This window comes from Diprion similis, chromosome 4, assembly GCF_021155765.1.
Source record: "Diprion similis isolate iyDipSimi1 chromosome 4, iyDipSimi1.1, whole genome shotgun sequence".
Classification (NCBI taxonomy): domain Eukaryota; kingdom Metazoa; phylum Arthropoda; class Insecta; order Hymenoptera; family Diprionidae; genus Diprion; species Diprion similis.
Window position 1 is genome coordinate 27,417,873 of NC_060108.1, and position 20,876 is coordinate 27,438,748.

Here is a 20,876-nt window from a genome sequence, read left to right on the forward strand (position 1 = left end):
TACAAATACATTATCACTTTTTAAAATACTTCATAATTGTGCGACGGTTTCAATGTCAGCACAAATTGTTACACGGTAATGCTGCATACGTTTGCACTGTTGTATAATTGACTCGGACTTAAGCAAGTTACCGGGTCTCGAAATGTGCAACGAAGACTTTGTTACAACAAATAAATTTTAATTGACACACAAGAAAATCCTGACTTACGATAAGTTCGTATATAAATTTTGCATAATGCCGATCAATATATTGATCTTGGTAAAATTAGAGTAGACTTTCACCAGCTTTTGCTCAGGGCTGGATCTGGGAACATATTATCACGATCCTGCCCTAAGCAAAAACAAGTGAAAGTTTAATATAAAATTACCAAGTTCAATATTTCGTTAAAAATTACGAAAATCTGTGCACGCTGGTCAGGGTTGCTTTTCTGATTGTATGGCAGAAGAATGAGCAAAGGACTACTAAACTTCCTAGGATTTTGGCGCATACTCGAATACTCGAAATCTAGAAGCGTATATATGTGGAAGAACCTGCAAATTGTTTTTTTTTTTTATCTATAAGAAAATATAATTCTTGGTTATCGAAAACTTGAGAAGATTTCATATGCACTTAGTTAATGCCGTAGCACACGTATTAATCAGTCTAGGTGTGTATTTTCCCCGGAACGGCTTTCCGGGTAATTAGCATGGATGCCGTTACATTTTATACCGTATAAACTACAAGTTAAGTTATGAATTTAAAAGACTACTTGACTGTAGCAATAATGAGGAGATTAACGCGTCCACACTAGGATACTTTAATACGAAAACGGTGTTAAATCTAAGTAAATCATGGAGCAGATAAGTAGCGAGAGTCTCGGGTCATTAGAATTTAACGGTTCACTTTTAATTAGTGAGTCAGCACCGCTAACACCCCTTAAACAGGAAATTTCTGCAGCCGAATGTCCGATCAACATCTGCAGCTATCGCAACGCGTCGACGCGACGTCATATTTCATCTGCAATATCTCGAGGACGAAAGATAAACTCGGGTGTTATTCAGAGTAAATATTCACAAGTGATCACGCGATAAACCAACGATGCGTAACGAATGCACTGGAATTTAGAATCTTTCTTTTTTGCAATTATCCCTTCAGTCGAGACGTCGTGACTTCGCCTATATGCAGTATATATAACCTACAGGTATATATGCTGCGCAGGCCTTGCTACAATTTTTTTATTAGATACGCTTCTATAATAAAATATGCAACAAATAATACTTCCTGCAGGTTGTACATTCTATGTCTTTGGAAGTAGGTAAGAATTTATGAAATGTATAAGACACCCGTCAGTTGTAATGACCATGTCACGGCGTATACGTAAGTATACAGTTTTAGCAGTAAGTGCAGCCGCAGTCTCCACTCTGCACAGGGGCGATTTGCAGAACTACAATTCGATATTGGAGTAAGGTCGAATCTCAGTCGGTTATTGCGGGAGAATGTTCGCCTTGAAGTTACACTCGATTTACACCTTGGCTAGTGTAGATATACTTGCGCTGATTACACATCTGTGTGCGAAAGGAAGTTATAATAATTAACCATGTATAATGCTTAATATTTGTAATATTCTAGGAACAAAATATTTACCCAAAAAACTGTTCAGTAGTCTACTCATATTTTCAAACCAAAAGCAGATTAGTTGCAACCCCTGGCAAGTCGCAGGCTTAAGGTCATGTATTACTCTTACCTTTACCGACCGAGCAAACGCACTCTTTTTTTGCCTATATTAAATAACCAAACGGATTTCGACGGTTCATCGCTCTTTTGTTGCAGAATTCTGGAAAGTTACTCAAATCCTGAAAATGGTCAAAAAAGATGAGTAACTTTTTGACACGCATACTATTCTCACATTCGCCGCATTTCAGGGGCCAAAAAGTGCACAGCTGAGATACTTTGCGCAATGGCGGAAAGAATAAGGAGTAAAATGAGCCCCCGTGATATTGATTTCGTGCAATATTGAGGTGGCTTATAGACGGGAATTAGGAATTACTATAATTTCGTAAATAAAAGAATGTTCTCACAATCAGCTGGGGGCACGGCCGCGCGTTCCTTCACAAGAAAGGTGAGTTTGCTCGGTCGGTAAAGGTAAGAGTACTACACGATCTTAACAGGGTCTTTTTCGGGGTACAAGAATCACCCTGCAGGATATACACTGTTGTTCATTGTGTAGACCTACCCAACATATTGAATACCACGCCCGTGGAAACTCGAAGGCTTTCAGTGATATAGTAAGTACATAATGTGAACTAGAATGTGGTATTTTTCCTAACTTAATGCGAACGGTCATGCACCACAAGTTACGGGTGGGTGGAGAGCCGTAATTGCATATGTAGCATGGAGAACCGTAGTTATAAGGATGATCAGGTGCAGTGCGCGAAGAACGTTTCAATATAATATTTCATCGTAAGAAAATATAATTCTCCTCGCCTACAGAGAACGATATACCTATATGTAGGTACGCCACCTAGTCTGCGGACAATTTATGATGCCGTGGGTGTTAGATTTTCTCTGTGCATAACGAAAAATGACATGCCTTATATACGCATCCAATATCGCAAGTGAAACTACACATGCCTGTATTTCCAATTACAAGATAGCTTTTATTAGCCTGAATATTTTCATCGTCACCCGGTATATATCGAGCCCGGTATGCAGGAGGAGTCATTGAAATTGTGTCAATTTCAACGGTTCTTGACCACGCACCGCGAGTGCGGATCTCTCTGACGTCCTGTACTACGTACAGAGTGCGTCTGTATTGTAAGAACAGCCAACGTTGATGACATGTTGGTAAATTGCAGGTACCAGCTGCCGGTTCGTACCGTCCACGGATAGCACACAATATCAATGATCATGTTTGACTATGACTGACAAGATATAATAATCACTAAATTTGAAACGAATGAAAAATATGCCGAGAGTTGGCTACAAGCCAGTCACAAGTTCACGAATGTCCTCCGGATTGTGAATGAAAGCAGTTATATACCAGTACAAAAGTTGGCTATAAATCGATTTGTTAACTCAAAAATGGCCTATAATGAAGCCTTGAAATTTTAATAACTACAAGATTTTGTTGATCCAATATACGATATTCATTCCTGCTCCAACTCGGTCTCGATTTTGACGTTTCCGCGAGGACATTTCTGGACCTTACACCACGTATACCTGTCCGAATGAAACGTATATATGCTCAAACCACCTTCAGGCTTAGGCTTGTTGGCCGTCATTAGCCAAGTCTCAGGCCAGTAGTCAGCATTTTGCCGACATTTGATAGTCGGCATCTTTGCCAGGCCTGCTACCTGGGTTGCATACATTATTGACACATCGGTACCCTGGACGACAGTCGTTGGGGCTAGCTGGACTCTTTTTCACTCACCTTTCTGCAGCTTGCGCAATACGTGTGTGGCTGCCCAAAGTTCTAGGCATGCATACGCATAACTCATATCAGAGCTGAGGTGTGAAACGAGGCTTAAGTCGACTGGTGAACAACGTAAACTGCCTGCGGAATATTAAATCAGATAGTCTTGAACGACCATTCGTTCGTGTGGGTATTGACCCGTATAATATGCATGTGTATCTGTGCTACAGAATTATAAATTTGACCGTTGCGTAAAACTGAGTAGTAAATTCAATTCCTCGCTGCAATTATTCATAAGCTCCGCTCAGCGATGGAAACATCTTCCATTCTATGTTTTTTATAGCTGAAACTTTTGTTTTGATATTGTTTTCATTTTCGTTCCGGATACTTGTACACGTGGAATGCGGGAGCGCAGTTTTTACACTAATATTCAACGCGTCAAATAAATTTTATGTACATATAATCCTGTACATGCATGTTGTGTCGAATATACGTTATAATAAATCATTAATATGATACAAGGTGATCGGGCAAAAAACGGTACCGCGAAAGTAACCATAGAAGAACTGTTACAGGGTGACTAGAGTAATGAGATATTCTTGCAGAACAATATTAACGAAGTCGCCACAATATATGGTAGGAAAAAAAGTATAATTGTTCATTTCGCATTCGGCAATATCTCGCAACAATACTAATTCATTCGGATCGCGTATTATGTTGTTATGCTGTTCTTCGGCTTGCTGTATTTCATTCTTTTAGAAAACTAAATTCTCGATTTTTAAATTGTACTTCGAATCGATCGAATCCCTAAATTCAACTTACGTCTCCTGTCAGAATCGGATGGATTGATTCCGGTACATTTTTATTTTCTTTCTCTTGCAAATCGGAGTAGCCAATGATATGAGACATAGATCGGTTAATTTATCGATCCCGTTTCCGCGGACAGATATCGGCGTCAAGTGTCAGCGGCGCGGCGTAACGGTTAAACACCGGCGCGCGGCGTTCGAAGCACGTTCGAAGAACGCAGGCATACGTGTTTGAAATGTACCACGTGATCGCTGTCATCGTAATGGCTTGCGTTCTGCGGGTTCTGCGCACGGCGGTTGACGGTTTCATGCAGTTGTGCCATCTCTAGAATGACGATAAAAGCAAACGTAGACTCTAATGAATCGTGAAATTTACCTACATTTCCACCTGTAATTCTTTAACATAGACTTGACGTCTGGTATAATTAATCAGCAAAAATTTACAACGTGTAAATAAGTTTGTCGTGCAACATAGTTGAGACGTATGTATATTTTATATAAGGTGAAAAGGTGCGTATTAAGATTTTCTTCAATTCAACGTCGCCCTCTAGGTTATGAATCTTACAACGTATTCTTTTTCTATACGTACGTATGTACAATACCCGTTTCGGACGTTTGATTTGAAAAATAACGTACCTGTTATTCTAATTATTCGCAGTGATGGAATTCTAGCCTAAGCTAACCAAATCAATCGCGTCAGTTCCGAGAGAATTTTACAATTCTTACAAGTTTCTCAAATGTGTTGTTTGTTTCATCGAAAATTGACACTATTGTGCAAGCATAACAAATAATTGATTTTCCATCTCGTCGGTAGTCCGATTTTGTAGTGCATAACAATTGTGCCTAAATTACGTCGGCACGTAGCGTAGAAAAACGTATTGGACAGTTTTTGCGTAAAATTATTATTCACCCTGCCTTTATGTAAGAAAATTTGTTTTATTGTCTCGTTGTTTCAGGAGTATCTTTGTTTGATGAAATATATATATTTCAATATGCTAGTTATTTAACCGAGCAATGAGAATATGAAGAGCAACGTTAACAAAGAAGAGACAGATACGAAAAAGAAATATGTATTTTTTACCGATCCTGATGTTATCGTCAGACGTGCCGAGTCTACAGCAGCTGTAAGATATATTTTCATCTCATCGTAGTATTTTATTGATCAATAAGCCTCATTAATTTGATACTTGTATCTACGAAACTCGAAAGAACAATTCAATTGAGTATGCCGCTCAAAAAAAAAATAGAAACAGTCTAACCGTATCCCTTTATTAACGTTGCAGGCATCGCAGGCTCTGCAAAGCTTCAAAATCAATGAACAGTTGCGGCAAGGCAAATCAAAAGTAAATCAAAGCGAAGCAGAAGAATTTTCCAATCTGCAGACAAAATCTGATATCAAGGGGTTGGAAACCCTTCTCACCTATCATCCAGTACAACCTTATCCCTTCACCTTCATAACAGCAGTTAAGCGAAAGCTTGCACTTAACATGCATGCCGAGGCATGCAAACGAGCTTACGAACCTGAGAATCTTGACAAGTCTCAAACTGGAAGAGATGCTAATAACACGAACACTGATTTCAAACGCAGTATCAATCAAGCTGTGCAAAAAATGGATTTTATAAAGCCGCTGAAGGTTCCTGATCTGAAAATCTCCCCAAAGACTTTGGATTATTCGTTCCAAACAGCAGGGGGCTTCGGTAATAAGAAATTTGATATTCATGGGCTGGATGAGAAAGTTTCCCCGGTTTGTAACAAATCACCGAAAAGTGCCGAGAAGGTTCATCGAAAGCTAGACTTTAGTGTACTCGAGGGGTCCCAGATTAAAAACTCTGAGAATATAGAGCCACTAAAAATCCCGGATTTGTCTATCAGTTCTAGTTCGAGTAAGAAAAAAGAACACATTAGAGATAGCTCAAGGGAAAAAGAGAATAGGTCAAAAAGAATAAAAAAAGATGATTTAGGGCTTGTGAGGAAAGACGACGCCCTCAAAGAGACACCTAGAAGGTCCAAATTGTCAAAGCATGTTTCCAGGAAAGATGCGGAGGAAGAAGCTGATTCGATATTGGAGATGCTCAAGCCAGAAAACTTTTTGAGCAGCGTACCAAGAGAGAGTGACTTTGCTTTAAAAAAGCCTAAAAGTAGGAATTTTGTAACTTCTACAGTAAAAAAAAGTGATGATAAAAAACACAGATCTGTTAGCATGCAGGCCTTGAAGTCAGGTCGAGAACGATCGTTAGAAACGAAATGTAAAATTTCTGAAAACGATTCGAGTTCAGAAAATAATATGAAAATACACGATAGAATCACGCTTAGGGACAGTTTTAAAGGAAAACCTACTGAAAACTTGAATGATCCTAGGTACAAAAATTCAGAATTGCCAAATTGTAAACAGCAAAAGCATACTACAAAATCGCCCTCTCAAGGCCAACTAAAACAATTCGAAAACTACCCCAAGTCACAAATTAGGCATTCTTATGAGAAACCGAAACCATCTACCACCGAAATGGAATTGGAAGATATAAATATCTTGGATGTTTCAGAAGAGATTAAATCTGCTTGTGGTTCAATTTCTGGCTCCAAAGAGACAGATAAACAATATAGAAAAGATTTGACTAGTAAGACTGATGATGTAATGAGAAATGAAACATCGTTGCAACAAGCAAAGAGCAGTGAAACATCTCGTGAAGCAGAGCAATCAGATCGAAGTTGTCAAATGTCAACTCAAATGGAAAAGCGTCATGAAAATTCGGGAAATGCAAGCAGCACCGAAAACTTTTCGAGCCAAAGCTTAAATATGGATTCGAAATTAGCTGAGAATCCGATAAATCAAATTGACAGTAGTGCCACTTCATCCCAAAGCAAGTCAAACCCCGAATACATAAATCCGCAATCCAAATCATTCGCAGGAATCATTTTAGATCCAACAAGAATTTCATTCAGGGATGAAAGTTACGGAGAGCAAAACGAATTCTGTGACCTAGTAACACCGGATATTAATTTACTACTTCGGTCGAAACGAAGGAAAAATTTGTTACACAAGTCAGATAGTGAAACTGATCTGTGCAGTCCGAAACACAAACCAGCTAATAACGTTCAACCGGAAGACAACGGTATTCAACTGGTAAGAATACACAAAACTTGAATCACTTAAATATTTTCCAATATCAACCGTACAACAGTCAGTACAGGTCTCAAAATATTCAATTTTGTGCATATTTATTGTCTGTGTAAATTTCCAGTTACACCCAACAGCGTTGCACATGCAATTTCAAGCTGAATTACGCCTGCTAGATTCATTCAACGAATCTCTATGGCAGGTGATGAATGTTGAAAAGCAAAAAGAAAACGAAATGAGACGAAAGAATTTGATGCTTTTGCAGGCGGGCAGAGATACCATCGATACAGAAAGACATCAGGGGAACCAGAGCAAAGCTGATCAGGAAACAATTGACAAAAGTGAGTACACGAGCATTCGTATTAATGTGCAAACACTCGACATCACCTATAATGTATAATGCAAACAAATTTTTTGTCTTTTTTAAATAGCTGATCTTCCGCCACACCACATCAATGAAACAAAGGATGCCAATGTTGAAGTGATAAATACGAGCAATGAAAATCCAAATACCAAATCCGTCAAAACGCTTGGACGTGTTAAACACTCCCAGGATACACTGGCAGACTCTGATAATTTCTCGAAAAGGAATGATCGTACCTCTGTCAGAGTGACGGAGGTTCAAACTCAGACTGCGAATGATATTGCAACGCAAACAGACACACACAGAGTTAGGCGTAGACATGTATGTGTAATTTCTGAGGACAGTGTGATTGTATGATAAGTTGTACTTAATTTTTTTATGCAAACAATTTTTTATCTGCAGACTTCTCCAGGCAGACAAATTCCTGGTATAACATATGAAAGAGGGACATCAGATATAGAAGAAGTTCCTCAGCTTTCGTTCGAATCGCTCAATCAATTTGAAGATTTTGACCAGATCGAAAACGTTTCGTTGCCTAGCAGAATGCACACGATGTCAGAAATCAGTTTACACGAAACAACATCTTCAATCAAGACTGAAACTGGGACTGAAATTAGTATTTCAACAAGAGATGTTACTTGTTCTTTTAACAAATATCTTGATTCAGAGGTACATCTGCTATTTTTTGCACAGGAAACTGAAAAATGTTTTTCGATCACCGAGTTAGATATAGCTTCTACACAATAATGCGCACAGCCTGAACTTGCAGGGTCATGCACTCCTTATTGCTCGCAGGGAATCTTTGAGTGTGGGTAACCATATCTTATTTTACCTGAAAACTACATGCTCTATCTGAGACTACGCATAGCCAGCGATTTGCTTGCTACGTAATCCTTGCGCTAGAAAGATCTGCTTGCACGAGCTTTACGTATAATTAAGTGTTTTCAGTTTTACTTATGTGTTCCCTTTGGGCGCTAAAGTATGAATGACCCAGAGTTACATTGTAATCCTTTCAGAATGTATTACTTTAAAACTGATTTCTTTCACTCATAGCAGGGAAATTCTCTTCTACACAGATGATTAATATTATGAAATGCAATCTATTCCAGTTGGCTCAATTGATTAAAGACGAAAAACAAAGATATGATGAAATTGAAATGCTTTTTAAGTCTCGGGAAAAGACTTTGAATGATCGCACAAAGAAGCTGGTTAAATTAGAAGAACAAAAACGTGCCTTACGAGATATGGGTCAAGATAGTCGCATCAGTTCAGTAAAGAAAAAGCAAAGAGCCTTGCTTTTGAAATTACAACAAGAGAAAGACGAAATGAACAGGTAAGCAGAGTAGAATAAAATTTTCCGTATTATTTTTTATCACCACTATCTAATAACGTTAATCCCCAAGGTTGAAGGAACTACATAAAAAGGCTAGTCAGGAGCGTAAACTTATGCTTCAAAAACAAAGAAACATGTTGAATCCTCAAATGTCTACTAAAAACATTCTAACGAAATTAAAGAGAAGCGCGGACAATCAATCCCCGCGCCGGTTATCCGGCCCTATGAAAGGGTATGACATTAGGAGTCCGAGTTCCATGAGCTCACTTGTAGATTCAGATAAGTCACAACTTGATCGTTCCCATATAGAAATAAAATCTCGTGCAGCTGAAGGAAAGTTACACAAGTCTGAAGGGAAGATGCCCAGATCTGACATTACTTCTAGCCAAGAGGTGAGAGTTTTCATCACGTTAGCAGTATTATTCGGACATGGGCGAGTATAGAAAATTTTCTAATTTCGGATATTATTTTTCAGGGACAGGATACGAAATTAATGAAACCTGATCAATCTGAAAATATGACAGAACCATCTGATACTTCATTTATTGACGGTAATATCTTATCACCAAATTCACAAAAATTTCTTGCAAAAGAACAAAGAATTCATAGTGCAGCTCAGAAATTTGATGCAATGCTAAAGTATGAGATAAAACCATGTAAATACAAAGAAGTGATGCCCAAACTAGGTATTTCACACCATAAATTGCACGGAACTGATATTGAATCTAACATTAGTTCTAAAAAATTAAATAAACAAGACACTTCCACTGGGTTGGAAAAATCAAAGGTGAAGGAGGTCCAGCCAAAATCTACATTGAATGAGTTGGATAAATCAATTTGTGAAAATGTTAGATCTGAATCCGATACTTTGGTGGATGAGGTTTCTAAAAAGTCAAAGTCTTCGCAAGCAACTGAAATTAATTTTGAAAACTTGAAGATGAAACGTGACAAAGAATTGTTATATCAAAAGAATCCATGTGTTTCGGAGAATTTGAACACAGAATCTGACGAGATTGCGGAAGAATTAGGTTCAAAGCAATCATTACATATTGTTGAAGATCTTTCTGAGATGACTTCTAAGAGTTTAAAGAAGACTCAAAATACGTCAATGATTAGCAAAGAGAGTTCTAAGAAATCGCAGAACAGTTCGAAAACCAAGTCAAATTCAAAACGCAAGGGGTCAAGGAGTCTAAAATCCAAATCGTCATCTGACATTCTGTCTGAAAATATTTTGCGTTCGAAATCGAGTTCACAAATTCCAGAAGCAATTATGAAACACCATAGCAAACGATCTAAAATAGAGAAAGATCAAGTTCAGTCAGATGAGGATTTTCAAAATTTGTTGACAGATGATCTTGAAGCTAATGACAGTCAGAGCTCCCTGCATGCATTAGTTAAACACTCAAAAGCTGTCAAAGAAAAGAATTATCAAATTCTTAAAAATATAGCAAACGAACACGAGGCTAAAGAGAATGTTTCTTCGAAAGATTCCGAAAATTTGCGGAATATTTCTGGAAGACAAGATGGGAATTTCCAAAATGTGGGAAATATGTCTACAAGATCTCAAGTCAGCACGCTTACCATTTCACATCATAGTTCAGGAGAAAGTGAAAAAAGTTATTCCCGATCTGTTGTAATAAGAGCACAAGATCATCACTTCAGAACCAGCAAAAAACTCGAACAGTACGTATATACTTGCTTTTTATTTTATTGTGGTGATTCCTTCAATCATAGAAACGATTGACGAACTTCTATATCAGTGAAAAACTTATTTGTTTTCATATGCAGCATAAATAGAAGTTGGTATTTGTAATAAATTCGTTGGTATTTCATTTTAATCTGAAAACAATGTGTATAATTCAAGGAACCCAGTATCTAGATATTGCACTCAGGCACAGGTCTAATAATAACTTGAAAATGTGTATTTGCTTGCCGTGAACTGTTAAAAATAGATTTTCCGCTACATGCCTCTAAGTTGTACCGAAGATACTTCAGTCTTCGCAATTTTGCACTGTCTAAAAGATCTGATTTCTAACCGTTTCCATCTCCAAAGATAATTCTCGTTTATGTGTCATATTTTCTACATTTTTGCTCATAGTATGTGAACCTATTTTAATTAGGCAAAATTATTGATGAATGCTTGGGACTGTCTGCGTTTATCTTTTGATTAAAAATAAGTACAAGAATGAAGACAATTCATCCAGCAAAGTTGTTACAAACTTGGAAAACTGGAAGAGTCAGAAGAAGTATGTGAAGTTCATTACCAATCTTGAACTAACATCGTCGTACTAATATTTCAGTTAATCGTAGCTCACCTATTTATGGGAAAAACTTGATTACCAGCGATTGCTTTGTGCAACATTTTACTTACATCATGATTTGCACAGTATCTTATCATTTGCTATGATGATTATCCTAGAATCTGGAAAATTATTGTAGGATTATTAATGAGTTTCACCTTAGGACATAATTTCTTGCCCCATAGTTTATACAAAGAATTGCTAAATTTTATGTAATATGTGAATTTTCTATTTGGAAAATTTAAAGAAATTGGGAAGTTTTGACAATGAAAATTTCTGACAACTGGTAATTTTGCATATAACATAGACCAACTATCCCTTATTCCCCAAAATGAATAAGTAGAGTAGATAGAAGGACCTTCACCTATAATTCCAACGGTCTGGTATTGTTGTCCGAAGTGTATGAGATAGTTTTTTCCTCACATTAAATAATTGGTTTGTTTATTTTTCTAGAATATTGAGTGCCAGGGAGGCGGCACTCGCTTCACGCAGAAGTTGCGTAGAGGAGTGGATTGCTTGGCACTCACGACTGCGTGCCGAGGAAAACCGTGTTGCTCGCATGGAGGAAGCAGCATTTAAACTCGTCAGTGCTGCTTCTAATGCTCTATCGTATCATGGTACAAAATTTAGACCCTAATTTATGTTCTTGAAAAATATTCACATAATTATTTACGGTACGAGACAACGAGAGATTTATTGATTCCCTACAAGTATTTGAAAGATTTTTTACATTCGTAACTAACTCAATTGAAATGAATTTTCATTGTTAGATACAACTGTATCATCAGATACTAGTGATGCGGAGAGCAGAATTGAAATGTTAGCTGAGAAGCTTGCGGAGCGACGAACTGAAATGACCAGATTAAAACGAGAGGCCAAGAGGCAAGCTAAACAGAGACTAAAGGCATTGGAGACGAATCTTCTCAACCAAATCAAGGTACATTGTTAGATAGAGACCTATCTGACAATCAATTGTGTGCCCCAATTTCGGATGCCCATTAAATTTACAGTAACATTTATTACTCTACAATTTTTTACACACACACACACACACACACACATTTACTCATAATCAATAAAATACAAATGGACTTTAAAATAATGAAACGTAATTCATCGTTTCATTGATTTCTTGTTGACAGAAATACGATACAACGATCCACGAAATGCGTAAGAAATTGGAGAACAAACGAGGCGCAGTACTGAATGATGGCTTATCGGATAAACTTGCTATTGAATCAAAATCACTTACTGATTTCAAGATACCAGAGATTCCGATCAAACGAATCAAAGAAATATATAAAAAAAGTGATTTACTGAAGTCACGATCGGAATCTGAAATAAGAAGTTTAATGTCTGAAGACAATCAGCATAAAGATTTGGACAACATGTACGGAAGTGAAAATTCAGAACATATTTCAAATTACAAAAAATCACCAAGGTCAACCCCCAGTGATGTCACGGATCGATCCGAAATGATGAGTTCCGAGAGAAAAACTACAACCCAAAGTATTCAATCAATCTTTGAAGACATTAAAAGCACTGCCTCAAAAGAACCAGGCTTTACTTCCGATGATGTAGGAAATCAGTCTATATCCGAGCAAATTGAAGACAATAATCGTACATCGAATCAAAGATCGTCATCAGAAAGATCAATAGATGAAATTTCCATAGTCAGTTCAAAGTGTAAATCTGATTCAAGTCGCAAAGAATCACAATTCTCACGACATAAAGAAATCCATAATGAGGGTATCATGTTAGGCGCATCCAGAGCTTCGTCAAATCGAAAACCAGACACAGTTCCGGACAGTATTCAAACGGCCGATTCCCATCAAGAAGTACAATCCAATCCCACAGAAACAGTTACTGGTGTTGAATATTCAAGATGCTACAGCATTTCCATCCAGCCGTCAGTTTCAAAAGACGTTCCTACGGAAATTTTATCGGACTCGGAAAAACGCGATCACAGAAGTAGCTCGGAGCGCAACTTGTCGCCGTATGAGATTTCAGACGGTGAAACTATCAGTGATTACGTGCTTGAGGAAGTTTCCCAGAGGGAAGATAAGAACGTGTTCAAACCGGAAAATCACCAATCGATTTCATCAAGAAGAATTTCACCTAAAATTGTAGATTCCGAGGTTCAATCAGATACGAGCCCCTTGGAAATACATCTGATCAAAGAGTCTAGTATTAACAACCTAACCGATGGTCTGATCAGTGTCACTTCGAGACTCAGTTCTGAACAGAATGCCTTACAAATTATCCCTGATGAAGCTCCTAGTACGAAAGGACATTCTGACATTGATGAAGATGTGATCGAGAAATCCATTCAGGAATCGGAATCAATTTCCCACAAACTAAGCTTTCTGGAGCTGGGCAATAAAAATTTGAACGATGATATAAGTACACTTGAAAATGACCTCAAAGCTCTTTCTGAAATGATGTCGCAGTTTAGTAAAACGTCAGACAGCAAATTAAAGTCTGACAAAGAAGAAAAGATAGTTGATGATCTTGCGAATGACTCAGAGAAGGGAACTTCCGCAGATATCACTGATTTAGATCATCCAAATAATTTCAGTGACCAAGAACCTATGTTTAATACGAATAACAATGGCACATATATTGTAGATGAAGAGCATGAGAACCTTGACTTTCATGAGAAAGACTTAACTGCACAAGTGACTGAAATAATGCAGAAATTAGTGCCCGAAAATACGGCACTACGAATGTACTCCGAGCAGGAAATTGATTTCAAAGCAAGAAGTAGAGAAATCTTGAACGAAATTGAGAAATCAATTATATCTGATCATGTCAAATCTCCTGACAGAGTGACCATCAATACAAAAAGTATGGAAACAAATGCATCCTTTGAAGAGAATAAGAATGAGGAAGCAATGGACGAGTTGAATTCTTTGGAGAATGATATCATGTCCATTGCGGAAATCATTTCAAACGCATCTGAAGCAAAAAAAGACCTCACATTAATCAGAAGTTTAGAATATGATAATCTATTAGACGATACTGATGCCGTTGAGGCACGTACGAACTCAGACCAGCGTGCATTTGAAGAACCTGAAGTGTTAAAACAATTTATTGAAAAAGAAAGCCTTGAAGAACCTGCTTCGAAATTGCATGATAAATGTGACGAGAAAAAAAATTCCTCTCAAAAATCCAATGAAACAAACCGATCCATTCATAGTTTGAATGATAATATAGAAGTTGTGAGCAGTGAAAATACAGCTCAAACGCCTCCTCCTGAACTACTAGAGACGAGTTTTGGACATCCAGATGAGAAATCCACGTTTGAAACGATCAAAGATCCAGAATATGAAGATATATCAGAAGAAAGCCTTGAGGTTTCAGAAATTATGGATATATCTGAACGGCAGAGATCCGAACGGGAATTATATCAAAAGTCCAGTAGGTTGCCAGAGAAATATCAAATGACACAAAAATCTGAAGATGTATTGAGGATTTTAGATGAGATCACTCAGAAAACAAATCAAGCGTCGCAAAAATCTCAACAGTTTTTAATCACGCCTGAAAATAATGGCAAAAAAATTGGTGAACTACTCCAGAAGTCTGAACAATTATCTAAAAATTTTCAAGCCTTGACACAGATACCCCGTCGATCTGATGCTGAGTATGAAGTACCAATTACTGTATCACATATTCCTAATAAAAAGTTGATTCTTCAATCGAAAGTGACTTCTGAACAGCCTGTACAAATACTAAACGAATCTGTTTTCCCTCAGCAAATTGATATACCTGAAAAGACAAACCGTATATTACAAATATCTCACCAACAGAAGACTGGATATGTTTCACATGACATTGAGATGCAACTTTCACCTACCCCCAGTGATAAACCGGAGACGTTGAGCAGTGTTGCAAGTGAGGGTCACTCTACTAAGTCCTCAGATGAGTTGGAAACGCATCAAATAAGGAATAAAGAAGATGGCAATCCAAACAATTTCGACGTAGGCCACAAAAAATTCACCGAAAAGTCGACAGAATTGAATAATTTTAAGCAGGAAACTGATATTCAGCATCAGAACGAGAAGGAATTGGTTGTAGAAACAAGGATTATAGGGAATCTAGTAGATACTTATGACCCTAATGAAAGGTTGAAAATTTCCCATGGACACAATGAATCGCAAATCTTTGATACAAAAATATCAGATATTGGTTCACCTGTGGCTGATACTAAGGTGAAAAGTTGTGAAGCTGAAGTTTATTCTACTGAGGAAGAATCTACTCAACAAATTCAAGATGTATCCGCGGACACAGCATCACAAAAGTTCGATAACCTGTCTGAAAAATCTAGCAAAAGCATAGAAATTTCTGAGCAAATTTCGCTAATAGGCGAACCCAGAATACCATTGGAATCTGATGAATATGATATTGTATCACATCAATCAAAATATAGTTCTGCTCATGAACAATTAAAGGAAAACTTAATTAAAACCGAGTTAAGTGAGCATACAGGACTTAACGATGATGATAATGACGATGAGATAAAGTCTTATCTGGAGCATACCAGTCCAATACCATTATTTGAAAAAAATTCTTTGGGAAATGTTGAAAACAAGGCGGACACGTTGGAATCAAAACACGGCCATGAACAGGAACCTCAAGTAACTTTTGAGACACTTGAAGAGTTGGAAAATCAGAGTGATGAAATTCTGCAAGAGAATGTTGAAAAGTTGGAGAAGACACGAGAATCCAGCCTGCAACTTCCAGCTATTAACGATCCCATACACTTAATTCAAGGTGGATTGGAAAACAGTCGGAAGTCTCAAAACCCTGCAGATTCATCACCGGAACTTGATTATTCTGAAAAATCTAAAGAGTTATTGCACAAAAGCGATATAGCTGATAAATCGGATTGTGCATCACAAAAATCCGATGAGTCACAGGGATCGGCTAAATCTGATGATAACTTACAAAAGTATGAAGTCGAACTGCCATCTGAATCTAGCGAGGAGGTTGAAACACCGAGAAGTGTGTCAGAGATCGAAATAGATTCACCGAGAGATCCCAACGATTCTAGACTGGACATCGAAGCCTTGGATGATGATTTGCTAGCAAATGAGAATAATTTCGGAACGAAAAACATTGAACTGAAGAATGAATTCAATGCAACGCCAGCCGTCGCCACATCCGAAAAAGACATTGAAGCTATGATCGACAAATTAAAAGGTAATTTTCATTCAATGGATTATACAAAATGTCTCACAATAATATTCACAAGTATTAAATATTTTTTATACAATCTAATGTTGCAAATATGAGATCAACACTCGCTACGATATATCACTTATACTGTACTGTGTTTTTGTATGGTGTATTATTAATATTCAAGGGTCGAATTTCCGAAAACACGCTATTTATTCCTGTCTATCTACATATTCATTTATATTATTGAACAATTAGTAATCATGAAGCACTGCATATGCATACTATCAGTAAGGTACCAGAGCCATGTGAACCATAAAGCTTTCCTACGTCAAAAGAACGTTTTTTACATTTCATGTAAACACAGAGATGTATTTGAAAATTCGTATAATCATAATTGGAATATGTAGTTTAGAACTCTGCGCGGATGGGGCGAATATCATGGGTATATTTTTAATCAGCAGCTCTTCATTTCTTCATTCTTTCTACTTGCTGTGGTGCATAGAATCAGGGATCCCTTTTGATATGACGCACCTGCGATAAAAAATTATCATACACACTTTGATACTAAGCACTGGTACTTTGATAGGAAAATTTTCTGTATAATTATTAGGATCGTTAGTTTGGGCTACAAGTACTGGCTGCGACGTAGTCCATTGTATGGAATTATTTCTGTTCGCTATTTTATATTTATCGATAAATCAGATCCTATTTTTTGCAATATTTATTTTTGGCTAATGTGTGAAGCATCTGTGGTACAGCCATATGTTATTTATTTTCAGAATAACAATATCAAGACAATTTTTACCTCGAAGGTAATTTTCTACAAAACTAGGAATGTAATAAACACTGATTTGCTCTCCTTTTTCCAATTAAATGTTGCATGAATGCTTGATCTTGATACCCTTGTGCATACAAAATAATCACTAGCTATGTATATATATATATATATATACATACATATATATATTACAATTTTCGAAGCATGAATTCCTAAAAATATATTCACAGATTGTTTTTTAAGTAACAAGAAACTGTCCAAACTATTGATGATGTGATGATAGTTCACTGGTTGATGGGCAATGATCAATCGATTTAATAAGTGATTAGTCATTCCTGCAAAATTCTCAGAGTAAACAAATTGCAATAGAGGTTTAGTGTTAAACTTGGAGGAATAATGGTATATCATAGACGATGCTCGCATTATTGAAACCACTCGATATCCACCAATATATAATAACTGCTTGGTATCTATTAAAAGACCGTGAAAAGTTTCAAACCATTTGTCACTTGAGAACAATTGATATTCACTTTCGTTTAGCGATTGGATTTCACCTTTGATAATAGTTTAAAAAATTGACCCTCAAAAACACTAAACGAATATCCAATTTTCAACTCTACAAATTGATATTTAGTAATAATTTTTACGGAATGCTTACGACGTTCATTTTAACTTTATAACATGTTACTATAATTTTAAATACTTTGAGATACTAGGCGTGTACCTATAGCACTGAAACAAGTAATGCTAGACCTGTCCTATTTCATGGATGACATTGTGTAAAGAATAATATGATAAGAATGAACCACACAACTATGCACAGCTTGTACCAGCTAATATTTTGCACTGTGAAAAAATTATAGTGTCACTGGAACAACCGGGTTTGGATGTCGCGGAGCTAGAGGCGAAGCTACTCCGGATTCAACAACTCCAAATTGAATTAGAGGTAACAGCTAAGGCAGTTTATTATCTTGAGCAAAGAATTTGAGGCCATCCTTATATTGGAATAATGACTAAAACTCTTACAGATCAAGAAACTAGAGGCTGAAGAGGTGTCCTACTACGTGAGAGAAATCCCAAATAAACCACCTCCGCCGTACACACCTCCAAGTGGGGGGCGATTATCCGTATCGCAGACATCGCCATCACCAGCACCTGCTGTGGTCCCAACTAATGTGGAGGACTTAACTTCATTCACCGAAAGAGCAACGCATTTAATTTATCAAGCCAAACAGTCCGGAGACGATATAATCAGCCTTCAGCCCCCAGTAGAAATCTGCGAGCTGAGTAAAGACAATAACGAAACGGCAAAAAGAGACAGAAAAATATACAACACATTCTTATTTGATCTCTGCAAGGAAACTATATCGGAAGTTTATCAATCTGAATGTGAAAAGCCTGGACCCAGTTGGCTAAAGCCAAATGCTAAAACAAAGCCGACAATGAAGATTCCGACAACAGTCGAAGGTCTGAATGACTACGTGAGCAAAGAAGTTGCGACGTTATTTGGCTTCAAGACGAAATTGCAAAGAGAGAACCTGGTTATGCGCTGGAGTAGGAAACGACGCGATAGAGTAGACGAGTTATTGGCTAGAGAGGCCCAAGCCGAGGAAGATGAATGGACTAAGTTTCATCACGATGAATTAGCGGTAAAAAATGAATTAACAACCGCGATATTGGACTCACTTATACTTGATGCTGCTAACGTCGTTAAAATGGCTTACATAAAGAAGCGACAAGTCACGAGTTGAGAAATATCGCGCAAAATTTTGCGGGAACCTAAAGATTCACTCACAATCAATCCTGCTTCAAGTTGATTATTGATCAGAATTTAACACGATTTCCTGAAACAAAGCTCCACTGGCTTTAAGAACTGTTCGAACTGTGACAAATACTTATTGTCGTTAAACTGTCATGGGGTATTTGGTGAAAGTGGCCACTAGCACATGTCGGGGTGATTTTATGTCCTGAGCCATCGCTGCAGGTTGTCACCCTTCCTTAGTGTGAGTGACCTCTTACACCAAACATTTCTCGGTAAATAGAAAATATGATCTTCAGGTTTGAATTGGTCTAATAGCGATATTATTCCGTAACCAAACTTCGACAGCTATTTGCACAACTTTATATATATATGTTTGTCATCAGGCCGTACAATTCTTGGTTAATTTTCGTATTACTTGAAATGTGTAGGCTGGTTCCTATTCTCTTTACCTTGTGCTCGTAAGCTCAAGATTTTGGGTAATTGTTGTTCCTGAATTGAAAGTGACATGATGTATCTCTACATTTCCAATATCGCGGCATCAGTTACATATCTCTACAGCTGTGGGCTACGAGCTGCTTATTGATGCAGCTGCGGTTGAGAGCTGAGATAATTTCACGGCCTCAACACTCACAATCAGTAACGAACTGTCTATTGTCAACGTACAAATATTTTAATCTGTGAGCGTATGGCAAGCGTGCGATTTTGTTATAAAAATCGTAAAATGTTCGTTTACAAATCTTGTACCTAAATGCAACGCAAAAACCTTCTGTTATATTGTTTTTTTCTCTGTTGATAGTTTAGTTATTTATTCTGTTATGACAATGATTGATTAGGTGACTAATAGAACGATGGATACTAATTACGGCTCAGCGTGCCGGGCTCAACTGTTTTAATATGAACTTAACGAAATTTCCCTAGAAGACTGAAAGACTGGAGCCATGTTAATCAAAATTACTATCAAGTTTTCGAATTTATTAGTATTAAATTAAAATTATAGAAATGGTACACCTGACTCGGAATATTCACAATGCATTTATCATTCAAACACGTGGACGATTTTCAAATTTAATTTTAACGATAGCCACGTCGCGGGGATACTTGAATCGTTAATTTTTCTTACATGTGTGTTTCATGGTTGTGATGTAAATAGTACAATGTTTAACGTATTCACGATATTCTCATAGCACGTAAACTAAACTATTCATTCTGCAGGATTCTTTATCTGCTAAGGAAATATTACGTGGCAATCATAATCATACCTTTCTATTGAACTTAATATTCTTACGGGTGCACTTACCGTCACAGGTTTTGTTTCTTCACATTGTATTCCCAAAGTAGGAAATACGATAATCACCATGCTGCTTCACTTTTTTCTACCGACGTTTCTCGAGTCGTCGCGCACATAAAAGCAGGCTCAAGTGTACCGACTGAATTTTATTTTTGTAATACCATAAACAATGACACGAAATCCTCGTGTCAATACTTTTATTTTTACCGAGCATGTTAGTGGCTAGTTTGTATAAAACAGTATTTATACGCTACTCAGTTATCGATAGGATGTCCACGTACGTAGTTGAATATGTACTTAATTAAGTTCTGATATATTTTATAATAAACTTTGATGAAAAATAATGATAAAAATTCACCGTTCGCATTTCATTTCAACTTTCTTTGTGTCGTCTTTTAATCGCCCGAACCTGCAACCCGTCGATGTATCATTCACTTTACACAGCACCATGAACTTTATAGTCTCATGCGTTCATTCACAACACTACTCTTGTGAAATGATGCGGTAGGTCCGGCGACTTGAGCACTACTGACTGAACTGAAACAACTCTGACTTA

The 20,876-nt window shown here is 37.3% G+C and overlaps 1 protein-coding gene across 2 annotated transcripts; it reads left to right on the plus strand.

Annotated features, from left to right (window-relative positions):
* The first annotated feature begins 5,166 nt into the window (after positions 1 to 5,166).
* On the plus strand, positions 5,167 to 20,660 carry LOC124405142 (centrosome-associated protein 350-like). Of its 2 annotated transcripts, none has more exons than XM_046879800.1 (13): positions 5,167 to 5,322; positions 5,482 to 7,320; positions 7,439 to 7,655; positions 7,746 to 7,999; positions 8,081 to 8,347; positions 8,788 to 9,011; positions 9,082 to 9,403; positions 9,487 to 10,694; positions 11,765 to 11,928; positions 12,082 to 12,248; positions 12,454 to 16,513; positions 18,134 to 18,216; positions 18,299 to 20,660. In XM_046879800.1, exons 1-13 carry the CDS (start codon positions 5,221 to 5,223, stop codon positions 19,019 to 19,021), a joined length of 9,630 nt encoding a protein of 3,209 aa, XP_046735756.1. In that variant the 5' UTR covers positions 5,167 to 5,220; the 3' UTR covers positions 19,022 to 20,660. The 2 variants fall into 2 exon arrangements, with proteins under 2 accessions (XP_046735756.1, XP_046735757.1); XM_046879801.1 differs by having other exon boundaries at positions 7,580 to 7,655.
* The last annotated feature ends 216 nt before the right edge of the window (positions 20,661 to 20,876 follow it).